Source organism: Strix uralensis, chromosome 12, assembly GCF_047716275.1.
Source record: "Strix uralensis isolate ZFMK-TIS-50842 chromosome 12, bStrUra1, whole genome shotgun sequence".
Lineage (NCBI taxonomy): Eukaryota > Metazoa > Chordata > Aves > Strigiformes > Strigidae > Strix > Strix uralensis.
In genome coordinates, this window is record NC_133983.1 from 14,310,304 (window position 1) to 14,324,651 (window position 14,348).

Below are 14,348 nucleotides of genomic sequence, written 5' to 3' on the forward strand. Positions count from 1 at the left end.
ACCGGTATCTCCCAAGCATCTTCTACCTCCTACCTCTACGAGGTATGACTCATAACTGTGGAAACAACCATCTGTTTTTAGCACATTCTGTTTAGGAGCTATTACTGACATGAACACTGTATTTCATCATATTCTAGGAGCAATTACACAACCTTTGAGAATATATATATATATGGAAAAGACTAACATACATCCAAGCCCAGACTCCTACTACTGCATAAAGCAAACAAAGGCTTAATTTAAAAGATTTTTTAAAAATTATTACATAGCTGTCATCCTATGCACCCTAGAATATTTTCTGTCACTCGTTACAAGTTCAACGCCTACAGTAAAAACCAAAAGATACAAGTAATGTCTGAGAACAAAAGAAATCTAGAAATCCACAGTCTAGGTCCTTCCTGTTCTCCCATACTCTCCTGCACTAGAGCAGCCAATTTTGGTGGAAGACTTCTACGGTTTGTTAGATTTTGTTTTCTTCTGCAGCAAGAAGTCAAGAAGAGATTTTTGTTTGTATAAACCTGGAGAAATATCCTGAACACTTGAGGCAGAAAATGGAAAAATTTACAATGATTGTCAGAAAAATGCTACACAAATGAGCTTTTGTGATTTTCCACAAGTGCTAAGCACTTGATTTATTCTTAGAACGAAATTCCTGAGGATAGTGTCACAAAATTGATGTGCACAAACCTGCCTTGATGGCTTTTGTGCTGAATCTAAAGGATTTTCATTTTTACATTTCACATGGTATGTACATGATACTCGTAGGAGGGTCACAAAAGCTACCATGAAGAAACTGGGCTCCTGTGCATTTGGTGCATAGATGACTGAACTACTCTTTGGCCTTGCCCAACCAGTTATAGAACTGCCCCCAAATACCACAGCTGATAAATGTACTTGGCTACATAACAACTAATAGCGACTGAAATATTCAGCGACAATTTCAAAAGATTCTAACTACAAATGAAAAAAAAGCAACTAAAACTGAAAAAAGTGGAAAAACTAAGATTTTGGGGTTTTAAAAACCTCAATGCTTGAAATAGAATGAGCATCACCCAAGGTAATCTACCCAGAACACACAAGGCCCAAATCCAACAGGCCTTTTAAACCATGGCAAAACCAAATTCATGTAAGTTACCATAACACAAACTCAAAACTATGTAAGATAGTGGAGGCTACTGGAAAACAGACTTGAACCCAGAATTTCAAAATAAAGCAAAAATCAACCAAACTACAAAACATTAACCAGCTTCTACAGTCAAAAAACATAATGCACTATTGACTCCAGTGGACCCTCACAGCACTGCTGCCCTGTGGGGTTTGACAGTGTCTGGGGTCCTGAGCACATGGACTCAAAGGATCTTGATAAAACATTAATTGAGCAGGATACTCGTATGCTTTCTGCATATACAGCGCCCATGATCACACAGTTACGCACAATCTGGCTAGCAGTCTCAACACTGTATTTCCAGATCAGGTTGCCAGGACTGAGGTACTTTCACCACCTTCAAGCAACCATCCATGCAGAAGTCAAGACAGCACTCTTGACTTCAAGAACACAGTTTTTAAGAGAAGTTTATACTTACCTCTACTTTTACTTAATAGCTGAAGAAAGTACAATCTTTTACCTTCCTTCTACTTAGCATTTTAGCTATTCTAATTTTGATTCACAGATCTGTGACAACATTATAAATAAATACTGTCTGAAATAAAACCAGACAATTCATAGCAGGATTCCAATGAAATTATTAAAATCAATGCAATAGCTCTTTTAAGACCATCACTGTAACTCCTGGAGAGAATAATTTCCTTCCATCTTACACTGGCAATCTACTATCTTTGAGTACACTTTTTTTTTTAATGTTACATGGAAGATAGATACGAAATGTTTTAATCATAATTGGGACGACAATTTTTTCAGTCTAATGGGGGAAAACTCTATGAATATATTCTTTTTGACTTCAAGGAACTTCATCATGAAGAAGCGCTTGGGTTTGGATACTGAAACACACAAACATTTATATATAAAGAGGGCTGGCATTCTTGCCAAACAATTTCCTATAAAAGTCAACTTTTAAGTCCAGATGAATGAGTTTTCAGAAGTCACTCCACGGAACAAAGATGCCATCCAGTGGTCGTCTAGATTGATGATTACTCTATCTTTCCCTTTTCATCCCAGCACAGTATTTAACAACTTCATGTTTCTTGGCATATATTACTGTGCTCATACTAATTATACTGTTTCAATAATTATTTCTGTTTTTTACTGAATTAAATTCTGAGCCTTATGGAATAAATTTAAAATTCCAAAATCCATGCTATTTTTAAGAAGACAGCATGAGTTCTCGAACTCTTTCCAAATGCAAACTACATCTTAAAGCATCTAAAAGTTCAGTTCTTCCTCCTATATTCAACATCTTGTAACACCTCTCCCTCTCCTCTTCATTAAAAACACTCATGCAATTACAACAAAAAAATTATTTGAAAAGAAGAAAGAAAAAGTATTTGCACAGTTCTCCGTAACAAGTTTCAAAGATCTTGTTTAAACTAAGACAAGCCATTATAGAAATCTGGCAGCATTTTCTTTATGAACAAAACTCCACAACTGCATACTGCTTTTCTTTCTCATGCACTTTGTAAGATGTGAGCCAATGATGTCCAAATCTGCAGTACTGAACTGTTCCCAAATAAGCTATAAGAATACATAAAGGAACTGAGACAATATTATACTATTGATTCCCCTCTCTCTCAAAAGTGAAGTTTCATGTCGTTAGGGCAAAGTCCCTACACGTATGCAAGACTCTGAGCAAGTCTACAAATTCCATGGATCACAAGATCAGAGAACAACAACAATACATTGGATATAAATGGTAACTTGAAATTACTGTAATAGCCACTACTATATTATGTTTTATAATGGCATAAATTCTATTTATTTTATTTAATGCTTATTCTGAGTTTCAAGCTTTAATATGAAATTTCTCCCTAATGCTGCTTTGTCGTACAATTCATTCACGGTCTATGTTGGATCTTCTCACTGATAAGCAAAAAGGATGACAGAACATATCACATTTACAGTCACAGCCTTTTTCTTTATTTTGAAAAATATTGAAAAAATACACCATCACCTTATAGCTTGAAATATTTATTTGGAAAAACAAAGAAACTTAAAGCCTAAGGTTTTACAACATATATCATTTTGAGATGAAAACTCTGAAGTTATCCATTTAACATCTACATTAGCTGTCCTTCTCTCCTTAAAGGCTGATTTGCACATTATTAGATGTAACATCATGCTTTCTGAGGCGTTTTGCTAGAACTATGTTATTAAACTTCCATTTTAAAAAATAAAAATAAGATAACAGGTAACAGACTCTTTTGGCTAGGCAAAAGAGGTCTGAAAACAAATTTTTTATTCCCAGGTAGACTCTGTTTTACAATGTTGCCAGTCAGCAGCATAAAATACAAATACTAAGATAAGCTTCAAATGATCTCAGTCACTTCATAGAACTCATTCTGAAAAAAAAGTCCATCACATTGGCTCTATAAAACCTGATAAAGACAAGCTCCAAGAGGTTGTATATAACTTCAAAATACTGTTCCAGAAAAAGAAAGGTTGCCGTGAAAGGGAAGGAGCATCTGGCTGCCTGGTACACTATGGTAAACATACCATCATCACACACATAAAGGGAATGGTTCAGTCCACTTCTTGCCTCATTTTACATGCAATGCCACTGAGCCTTACCCAATACAGTTAGGAAGTGCTGGATAATACAAGAGTACAAATATGTATCTTAATCCTTGGACATACACAGAACTGGACAAGTCCCTGATCTAACCAAACCCGCTCTGAGTCAGACGTTGGACTAGTTGACCTCTCAAGGTCCCTTCCAACTGAAATAGTATTCTGACTCAGTATCAGTGGGAACAAGTGTGTCCACTAGTTCTTTATATTGGCCACAATCTGAACTATGGGTAATTACTTTGAGACTCTGCTTTCACTGATTATGTTAGTGGGAGCACTGAGGTTACCAAACTAGATGATGATGTACACAGCAGTTATAGCCAAACACACAGGCCACCAGCAGACTTCAGTGGGCCTTCTGCTTCATCTCTCCCAACTACAGAAACCTCCAGCTGGACTATTATGGTACAAATATAAGTCTGAATTTCTACCGTAAAACAAACAAGCAAAAAATTACAAAAAATGGGATTCAATTTCCACCGTTAGGTATTAACATAGTTGAAAAGTCAATTAAATGGAGTTCTCTGTAGTTGTCTCTGAAAAATTTAGCAATAATAAATTTTAATACCAAAAAAGGTGACATAAAATTTCATTAATCAAACAACTTTACATTGCAGAAGTCTTGGGTTGAAAACTCTGCGTCATAGAACAGCTACTGTAATATCCACTGAACTCATGTAAGCAGCCTTACAGTTCATTAATAAGTGCTGACGTTAAAGGCTAAGCTGTAATTTGCAAAATTCCTAATTGCTACGTCTTTTATGTAATGCCTTCCTGTATTTCCCACAGTCCAGAATAGAAGAAACTGAAAATAACAAAGTTCACATTTCCATTTCTAGTGACCAACACTTTGCTCACAAGAGTGAAGAGCTCAAGTAAGTTATTTTAAAGAAAGCAGAATATAAAATAATGAAACAAATATGCAATAATAAAACACTAAGGGCAAAATAAATTTATACATAACACTACTATTTTTCAAAATTCTTGCTTTGCTTTAGATGCCAGTTTGCCTTCTGGCTAAAAACATATTCTTCACACACGCTGGGAATGTTGAGGAAAACTAGTCAGCATTCAGAGGATTAATACAGATTTCCAGCTCTCTGCCTTTAGGCTTAATAGTCAGACATCTATTTGTCCTCAGGAGAGGTTAGGGGTTGAAATGCAAATATGCAAACAACTGAATTCTTTGTTAAGATATCAAGAAAAAGCTTGATCTTTGCTGCTGTTTAATAAATCCTTGCAATTTTATGGACTTATTTAAATGCAGCTTTGTATCTTACTATTTTGAAGGAGAAAACAATGCAAGGAAACAAACACATTCATTCTGACTAAAATTTGTTCTCTAGAGGAAAAATGACATACACCCTTGACAGCTTATTTACCAAACTCACTAAAGATTTATTGATTTATCAATCAGTGCCTTGAGCATTTGCTTCTCCCCAAGGGAAAATTAACAATTCCAGCTAACCTAATATATTCTATGTATAAACTAAGTGAATGCAAGAATCAATCCTGGCACAGTTTACAACATCCAGTTAAAAAAAATGCTGTCCCTTTTGGTGTATGTAAAATTGAAAGCTATACTAACGAAGAATAAATGCTCATGTTGCTTACAAACATAAAAAATACTTATTAAGACAGTACAATTCAACCCAACAGACATTTTAAATCATTTAAATACTCAGTGGGAGGCAAAAGCATTGGAAAATAAAAAATTGAATGATTTTGCTTCTAGATTAATACTAAGTACTACCACTATTAGTTGCAATACTGACATGCCTCAAAGCAGAGATATTTCTAAGAGCTACAAATTCACTTTTACTTCACCTGCAAAAGCATAAGCCTGAAAATTAATTACTGGTTTGATGATGTCAGAGCAACATAAGAAATCCAGAATACAAAAATGAAAATCTAGGAATATTTTGTTATTTAACAAAGAAAGAAAATGTTTAAACACAAATAAAATGAACTTTCATCAGTGGAAAATAATTAAAATGATGGAAGTGAAAGCAAAATGCAGTAAACATAAGATCAGCTTTTCACTACAAAGAGTAAAAATATCCAAAATATATATAAAATCAAAGTTTGAAGTACAAAAAAACTGGTATAGCAGCTTGATGCATCAATGCTACTGTGTTGAACCTTTGCAGCACCCGATTACTACAGGGAGCCACAGAATTCCCCAACCTCTGCCACCTAAGTAAGCACATGAAAAACTGATAGAGCAACATCTCTTTAAAACCAAGAACAACAATCTACACACAAAAAAAACCCCCAAAACCCACTACCAAAACTATACAGTATTTCCTCTACGCTGACGAGGGAATAGCTGCAGCTTAGCTGCAGAAGCCTATCGACAGGATGCCTTGTTGTCACAATTAGTATCTTCTCAGCAAGATACATTCCATATGAACGTTAGAATCCAATATATAAAACCAACCATGTATTTTTTTAAAGCTCCATACACGTAATTCTATTTACCAGAAGTTTCATTATAATACACAGAATTGAAGGCTTTATTAAACATTAAAAAGTGCATTTAGAGAAAAATCCTCAAGACATGTCATGATCCCCTCCCTTTCTTTAAAATAGAACTAAGTAAGAAAATTGCCAACCAATCACAGTAAGTAAAGGCAGGAATTATTGTAAAACACTGCCCTCTGGTGTTAAACCAATTCTAAAATCTATTTTATATTTAAGATCCCCCCCAACCATCCCCCTGCATTTTTATTTTTTTTTTTTACCTGAAAGAACCACCTCCAGGGTCATTCAGCTTGTTTTTCTGATTTGCAGAGACCTGAACACCAAAGCCCCCAGGACTTTTGCTGGCTTGTATTGTTGGTGCCTTCCCTACTGTGCCTGAAAAACACCAAGCAATGTTATTATGAGCTGTCTTAGACAATTTACATCAAAGAACCTTCTGTCCAGGAACTAAATTTAACTGTCTGTAAATCGCAAACAAAGGAAGTTATTATTTTTAAAGATTACACTGCTGAAGAAGAACAATTTAAAATACAAAATTTATTGTAACATTACAGTTTGTTCAATATTTACAGAATAATGAAGATTCAAAAACTGAATACCATTGGCCATAACTGGTTATAATACACATAATGTCTATGAGTGTGTTTGCAATTGCCAGTAAACCACTTCTCTAGATAATTTGCACAGAATGAAGAAGCAGAATTTGGAATGTTCTTAATACAGATGCTTTAAGTCACAGTCACTCAGGTTATTAACTATGCCTTCTACATTTTTTTAATAATCACTGTTCTTTGTTGCAGTGAAAAACATGTATTTTCAGAGTTGAAAACATGTATTTTAAATAGTTTTAAATGTTTTATATTGTATGTAAAAGAAAAAATCACTACTGTAAAATTTGACATAAACCCCCTCAAAGTTGTCTTTTACTTTCTTATTTTGAAAATGATGATTTAAAAGTAATTCATATCTAGACTTTACAGGTCTATATGCAGAAGTAAAACTGGGCTTTGTAAATGAGCCCAAGTGTGGTGGACTTTCAGCCTGTGACAGTAAATTAAAAAATTTATAGTAATTCCTCTTTGATATTTGGAAAAATCTAACCAAAAATAATTACAAATTTATATTGCTAATTAGCAAATCAACAGACCTGTAGTATTATTATTGTTAAAAAACCGCATCAGTATGCAACTGAAAAAGCATTGACAAATTAAACTTTTGGAGTAAACCCTGCTTTACTGCTTAAACACATGGGTTATCTTTTGTATTGCCTTTGATCCCACCTGTGTTTTGGCATGTGTAAATAACTAATTCATATGTCCACCTGACATAAAAGACCTCACCTTCTTCTTGTATATCACTCAATTTTTTTGAGCATTACATACACATAGTGTTTGAGACTTTGAGAAGCACATGAAAGTTATTCCTGCACATCTATGACTCAGCTGCATATAAATGGCATGGTATGAACCTTAGTGGACTTACATTACTTTTCTTTCATGAATTATAGAAACCTGAAACACAACTATACCAACAAATCCTTTTAAGAACACTTATTTGCTAAAACAAAAGTGTTAGCTCTGAATGAGTCCAGCACTACTTTTATTTCGAAGTCTTCATCAACTTCAATATATGATCTTAAAGTGAAACTAATTTAACAGTGTTCATTCAGTTCTTCAGTATGTGTAAATGTTGTGTGGACTCTCAGCAGTATTAAATACAAAACAAGTTTTAGGACTTTAGGCTCCAAGCCTGGGAAAAAAAAAATATTTTGTCATCAGAAAATTCAAGGTCCATGAGATGTCACAGACAGCATTAGTTCATGGACCAGACAATTCATTTATTTTAGATGAACTAGTTGAAAGGTTTTCTACTAAATAAACTGGAAGAAAATAAATAATACCATAATAAAAGTTAGCAGATCTCTGCTTTCTACAATTAACATCTAGGAGATTAAAAGTGTGTTGACACTGAAAATTACTGCAATGGCAAAATTGAGTGGCACAGAATTAATATTATATTCCTTTAGAACTTGTATCAATGGCTTGTTTTCTACAGATAATAACTTTTGATAAAAAACAAAACAAAACCCAAAAAAGGTACATCAACAAAGTAGTTAACTTCTTGGTATAGGAAAACAGTATGTCTGCACTGGATATGAGAATATTAAGTCTCACATTTTTTCATTGCATGTATACATAATTCTACTCAAATGGATCTGGCAAAGTAAATCTAAGTTTTGAGATGACATACAAGTTTACTGGTTTAAATCACAAGTGTGCATGATTAAGCAATTAGACACAAAATAGGGCTAAAACATCAATTTATATTATGAGGCAGGGCATATTTTGAAAATTAAAATCACCTGTGGGCCTAGATATTTCATGGGATTAGTAATGACATACAGAGTCTTTCACCACTGGGTTCTCATTTCAAATTTTAAGTAGCATGATCTAGAAAAATAAGCCCAAATTCAGGAGCTTATAAATTCCTAGTTGTATTTCTGCACAGGTTAAATAGCTGCAATGAATACTCTGGCTAATTATTTTATTCTTTGGCTCAATTCCCCCCATCCAGAACACGCAATTCACCTATTATACTGATAAGTGCTTTGATAAAGGAGTGTGAATTTTTCGTGCAGTAACTATTGTGTTACTTCCCCTGATGTGGAAGTAATTTTATTAATATAGAAGTCCTTAAAGCCTACCAACTTTATCTATACTACTGTTTGAAAAAGCATAACAGTCTGTTCACGTGGATGCATTAATATTAAAGATACATTACAATAGGAGATTCACTCCTATCTGAGAAAGAAAATGTACCATTCTGTGGAAGTCAGCTCAGTTCTGGTGTAACTATCCTTAAAAAGTCACACTCCACAAAATTATACTATTGTGATTTTCTATATAGACCACTTCCTATTCTAGTATCTTACCTCCTTCTACAGGAATACCTAGGCCAGTATAAAATATCATTATACTGGTGTTCACAATAGAAAGTTTTAACAGTGTATCAAAATCAAAATAAACTGGCATCTGACAGTATGCCATAGTGGCATTTTAGACCTGCAAGCACACAGGCGGGCTTTTCCGTAGACATGGGCTGCAGGCTTTTCTAAATTTGCTTTGTCTGTGCAATTAAAACAATATAGTGGTGGGCTTAAACACACTTGTAAATAGGAATAAGCTCACCTGAAAGCAGGGCTTTGCATGAATTGGCCTTTATGAACTGTTGTCTTCCTTAAGCCAAACTGACAGTTAAGTTGCATTTCATTGGCTGATCAATAGCTATCATGAATAAATTCGTATTCTGAATCCATTGTTTAAAAGACAGATGCCAGTATCATGCAAATTCTTGGCACACTGTTGACATTCACAACTTAGAGACTGAACAAGCAAAGAAATTAAATCAGCCTTCACTCTCAAGACACATTAGTCAGAAGTGAAAGTTCATGCTGTAAGATGCTGAATACCTTCCCTGTTAATAAACTCAGGACATCATAATTCATAAACTCATAAAATCTAAACTCAGGATATCAGTGCTATCAAATATACACCTTTTATGACAAGTAAATGCATTTCTTCCTAACTTGGGAAAAAAGCCTATAGGATTACAGTGAGTCTCCATGTTCATTCAAGCTATGGATTCTCTGAAGAGAACAGAACAAGTAAAACAGCAACTGCTATTAACTGTGGGGTTTTTTGATGCTTTCTTTTCCCAAGGAGAACAGAAAAGACCAAGCAATAAAGTCAAATAGGCAGCAACAGCTTTTATGTGCATTTAAACTAGTTTGATTTCCAATTCAATACCTAAAGATGACAAGCTCTGTATTCCATTACAAACCCTCAATCATCTAAATGCCCACATCCAAAAAGATACTTTCACACATAATCGGGAAAAATAAAAACTAAGCCTAACAGGTCTAGTGGAGGAAAGAAACAAATGGGTATTTATAAGAAAGTAATAAGGCTTCAAAAACCCTCGTAAAAAGTGGGATATTATCAGCCAGACATTAATCCACCTGTGCAGAGAGATGAGGAAGTTGTGCACAAACCACACCTCTTGCTCCCCTGGCTAATCATGGCATGTCAGGTTGCTGCAGTCAGTCTCTGACCTCACCAAAGAGTAAACATACTGGCAGGAAAAAAAAGAAAAAAAGCATGTGGGTTGAGAAATTTTTCTAGGACTCCTACCTTGACCTCTGTAGCTGCAGAGACAGTGACTACCATGTTCCACTTCAGGAGTAAGAGTTAAAAGTAGGATGATTAAATCAAGGTATCCTCTAGGCTTCAGAAAAAAAATGAAGAATGTTTTTTTGGCCCAGAGTTAGAGCTTAGGACAGTACGAGTCAAGTTCCTGACTTCTTTCAGAACTTTCCATGAAAAACTGCTGAGTAAGGAGCTTAGCATGCAAGTTTAGTCCTAAGGTTGTTTCAAAACATTTCACTGTGTTGGTCTGAAATACCTTGAAACTGCATAGTGAAAACATGCATTCTTCAGCCAGTATGAAGTGAAAAATTAAACGTCAAGCCTGCCAATGTCAACACTGTAAGTTTTTCCCATGCTACTAGTTTGTAATTACAATGAAATTCATACAAAGGTAACAATCTCACTAAAACATTTAAACCCATACCTTGTGGTCTAATGGTCTGAGTTATTACCACTGGCATCCTAATCTGGGTAGTCTGGCAAGCAGGGTTTCGTTTCACAGTTTGAGCAGATGTTGACTGGATAATCTGCTATTATTAAAAAAAAGTATACTTATATTATACTCTTTATACACAAACACACACAACGTAAATATACTAATACCTATAATTACTAATATAAGCATGTGGATCTCTAAAAGCACAACCAGCTAGTGACAAAAGTCATATTCATGTAATGCATGTGGTTGTGTGTGTGTGTATATACCTATTTTGCTGTTATGCTTTAAAAAAATCAAATAATATTTGACACAAATGTCATATGTCACAACCTTCATCAAAAATATATTTCAAAGTAGTAAGGTATATATTGAAGCTTAGACTTTTGCCTTCAGAAATTTTACTAGGAAAAGCATTTTTGTAGAAGAAAATGCAATAATTTTCGTGGCATCCACCTACAACCGTTAGGCCTTTCACTATATATCTACACTTTTTAAAGAAAATATATACTAAAAGTTCTAAAATATTATGGGTTCCAAAGTCAGATATACACAAGAAAGAAAACAATGTTTTGTGGTGATCATATACTATTCGTCTTTTAAATGTTAATTGGATGTTCTCAAGGTTTCACTTACTACTAAGCCAAGTTCTGAAGTCCTTACCCAAAACCGAAGCCGGGTTAGAAACTTAGACTTTGACCCATAAACAAATCAAATCAAAAAGAAAAAACCTGCAAGGGTCATGTCTAAGCAACAGCAGTATGTATGTTCATGAATCAGGGACAAGGTAGGCACAGATGTAATGAACATAAGATTCAAAAAGATGTGTGGATGCTGCAGAGCTGGAAAAAAAAAATTCATAAATGAACTTTGAAAACAAAACACAGGCAAATAGCTGTAAATAAGATTACAACCACAACTCAGGCATGATAACTTGAGAAGACATGTGCTCTTCACAGTCACAACTATGTTACTCCCATTGCATAATGCGTCTGCTGTTTCTGAATTACACGTCTCGGTCTCACACCCCCAGGATGCAGTATTCCCTCCTAGAAGACAATACGCCACGCGACGCACCGCTACATGAAAGACACAGGAACCACTGCAGCTTTATTCAGCACCAGTCAGCATTATTCTTACCAAGTGTATCTAAGACCATATTATTTAGCTGAATAATGAATGGCCAAATCTCTGACTTCAAAGTACACTAGAAAAGGAAAGGAGAAACAGTATTTTCAAATGAGATGTAAAAAGTAGAGAATGAAGAGCCTAGAGAACAAATAGGAAATTGTTCCATCAGCAGGAACTGGGGCTCCCAAATTGGAAGGAAGATGGGTAAAAACTACAAACAAGAAAAGAGTAATGAGGGAACAAGACGTGTAATGTAGGCTGGAGAAAAAACCAAATAGGGCCATTTTGAAGTTACAGAATTGCATTCTGTACATCCTAAAACATTAAAAGTTGAAAAGTCACGATAAACCTGTGGATGTAGAAGTATTAGCAAATAGCTACCTTGCAGAAAGAGAAAAGGGAAAAAAAAGATCGAAGATTCAGCTTCAACTATGGACACTGAAGGAAAATGGAGCATTTGTACCAAGCACAGTAAATGGAGCAAACGGATGTAAATTTAGTTGGTCAAGACAGGCAGTGAGTAAATAGTGACACTCAGAGGAAAAAGAATAAAGTAGCTACCATGCTTAAAAACAGGAAAGAAATAGAGTGATAAGTGAAAATGAGGGAAAGAGTTGAATTTGACTGCATTTTGATGCACAGGAAACGTACAAGTGTATTTTAATAAGTACGGAGACAGAACAGCCCACAGAGAAAAGACTACATTGGTATGAAAGAAGGAGAACATTGCCACTTCTACAATAATTTATCTGATGAGTTTTCAGAGAAGAGTGAACAAAAGCAGCCATACCTTAACTGGCCAGAAGCCAGGCCAAAAAGGAGATGTGTGTACCTGTGGATAGAATTACTATCTGGTATTACAGTAACTGCGATTAGATCTTTTTTCTCTGTGAAGCCAGTAACTTCTACAGTTCAGAATTAAGTTCTGCTTCTCCCGATTGATGTTTTCATGTGAGTTCCCTAAAAAATGAGCCACTAGCACCATTAAAGATAGGACAGTATTTAACCATTTAAGATGACATAAATAATGGCAATGTTTTCTTACTATCAAATACATTCAAAAAATATTCTTTAACAAGTACTGTACTAGGACTTCAACATATGTAAAAGTGCTAAAAGTGTAGAAAATGGTTGAGAAACAAACTTTTCCAGGGGACAGATCAAAATCATGATCTTAAATTCCATACAGAAACCAATCAGCAACAAGCATGTACCCTCTAAAAGGAACAACTGCACCTGAACTCAGAGCAACATCTTAAACTAACTTAAATTCCAGTCTTTACACAGTTTTAAGATACATTTCAACACACGTCTTCAGATCTGGCAGTGATTAAGGAATGAACATCAGCAATTTGTTTCTGAAACAGAATGTGTAACCTTCTTTGTAGGCAAACAAGGGACATCATAAAACCTGATGAATCTGAGGTAATTGACCCTGCATTGAAATTTACAAACAATCTAAACTACCCTTCATCAATTAAAATAATTCAAACTGTTCTAATCCTCATACCCATTTTTCCAACAGTATAAACATTACTATTATGTCCTTAACTTGGCCTGGAAAGTGCAGACAATGAACAAGGTACTAGGCAAGCTAGTCTGGGAGACAATTAACCAAATTATATCACATTTCTCACAGCCTAAAAATACACACAATGAGTGTACCTCATCTAATGTTATCTATTTATATGCTGAATCGATGCTGAATCCCAGTTCATAAATATCAATTTACTAACCCAGACTGATACAGAAGGTACAAAAGTGGATGTTTTAGTATACTGAGGTTATCAGAGACATTACTTCAGCCTTCAGAAAAGGGGAGATCTCACTGCTGTCTGCAACCACCTGATGGGAAGATGTAGAGAAGACAGAGCCAGACTCTCTCACAGGTGCAGAGCAGAAGGATGTGACACAATGGGCACAAGTTGAAATATCAGAAATTTTAATTTAAGGAAAAAAAAAAATTACCATGAGGGTGGGCAAGCCCTGGTACAGATTGCCCAGGGAGGCTGTGTAATCTCATCTTGAAAATATTCAAAACATGACTGGTCAAGGCCCTGGGCAATGCACTAACCTGTAAGCAGAAGGTTGGACTAGACAGCTTTCCAACCTTTTACCACTACATCCATAATCACAATTATCAATGATCTTATAAAAGTGCTGAGTCAGAAAAGGTAACAAGACAGAATATAAAAGTCTTCAAAGTTTACAGAAACTGTTCATCATTCTATCTCCACTAAAAAGAAGAGAAGCCATTTTCATTATTCCCACCACTGAAGACAGCAAGCACAAGAGCAGAACGGTAAAAACAAAGGCACAGAAAATAGAAAAGACATAACGTGATTTAGCC

General features: G+C 35.1%; 1 protein-coding gene across 2 annotated transcripts in view; it reads right to left on the minus strand.

Annotated features, from left to right (window-relative positions):
• The window catches only part of LOC141949031 (transcription initiation factor TFIID subunit 4-like), a 149,834-nt gene that overhangs the window by 103,377 nt on the left and 32,109 nt on the right, over positions 1-14,348 (minus strand). For both annotated transcript variants that reach the window (XR_012630632.1, XM_074882200.1), the window contains exons 8-9: positions 10,856-10,961; positions 6,487-6,601 (exon numbers count right to left, since the gene is read on the minus strand). Coding sequence is in view for 1 of the 2 variants with exons in the window: in XM_074882200.1 (XP_074738301.1) it covers positions 6,487-6,601; positions 10,856-10,961 (221 nt within the window). In the remaining variant the exon portion in view is untranslated. The remainder of the gene's footprint in view (positions 1-6,486; positions 6,602-10,855; positions 10,962-14,348) is intronic.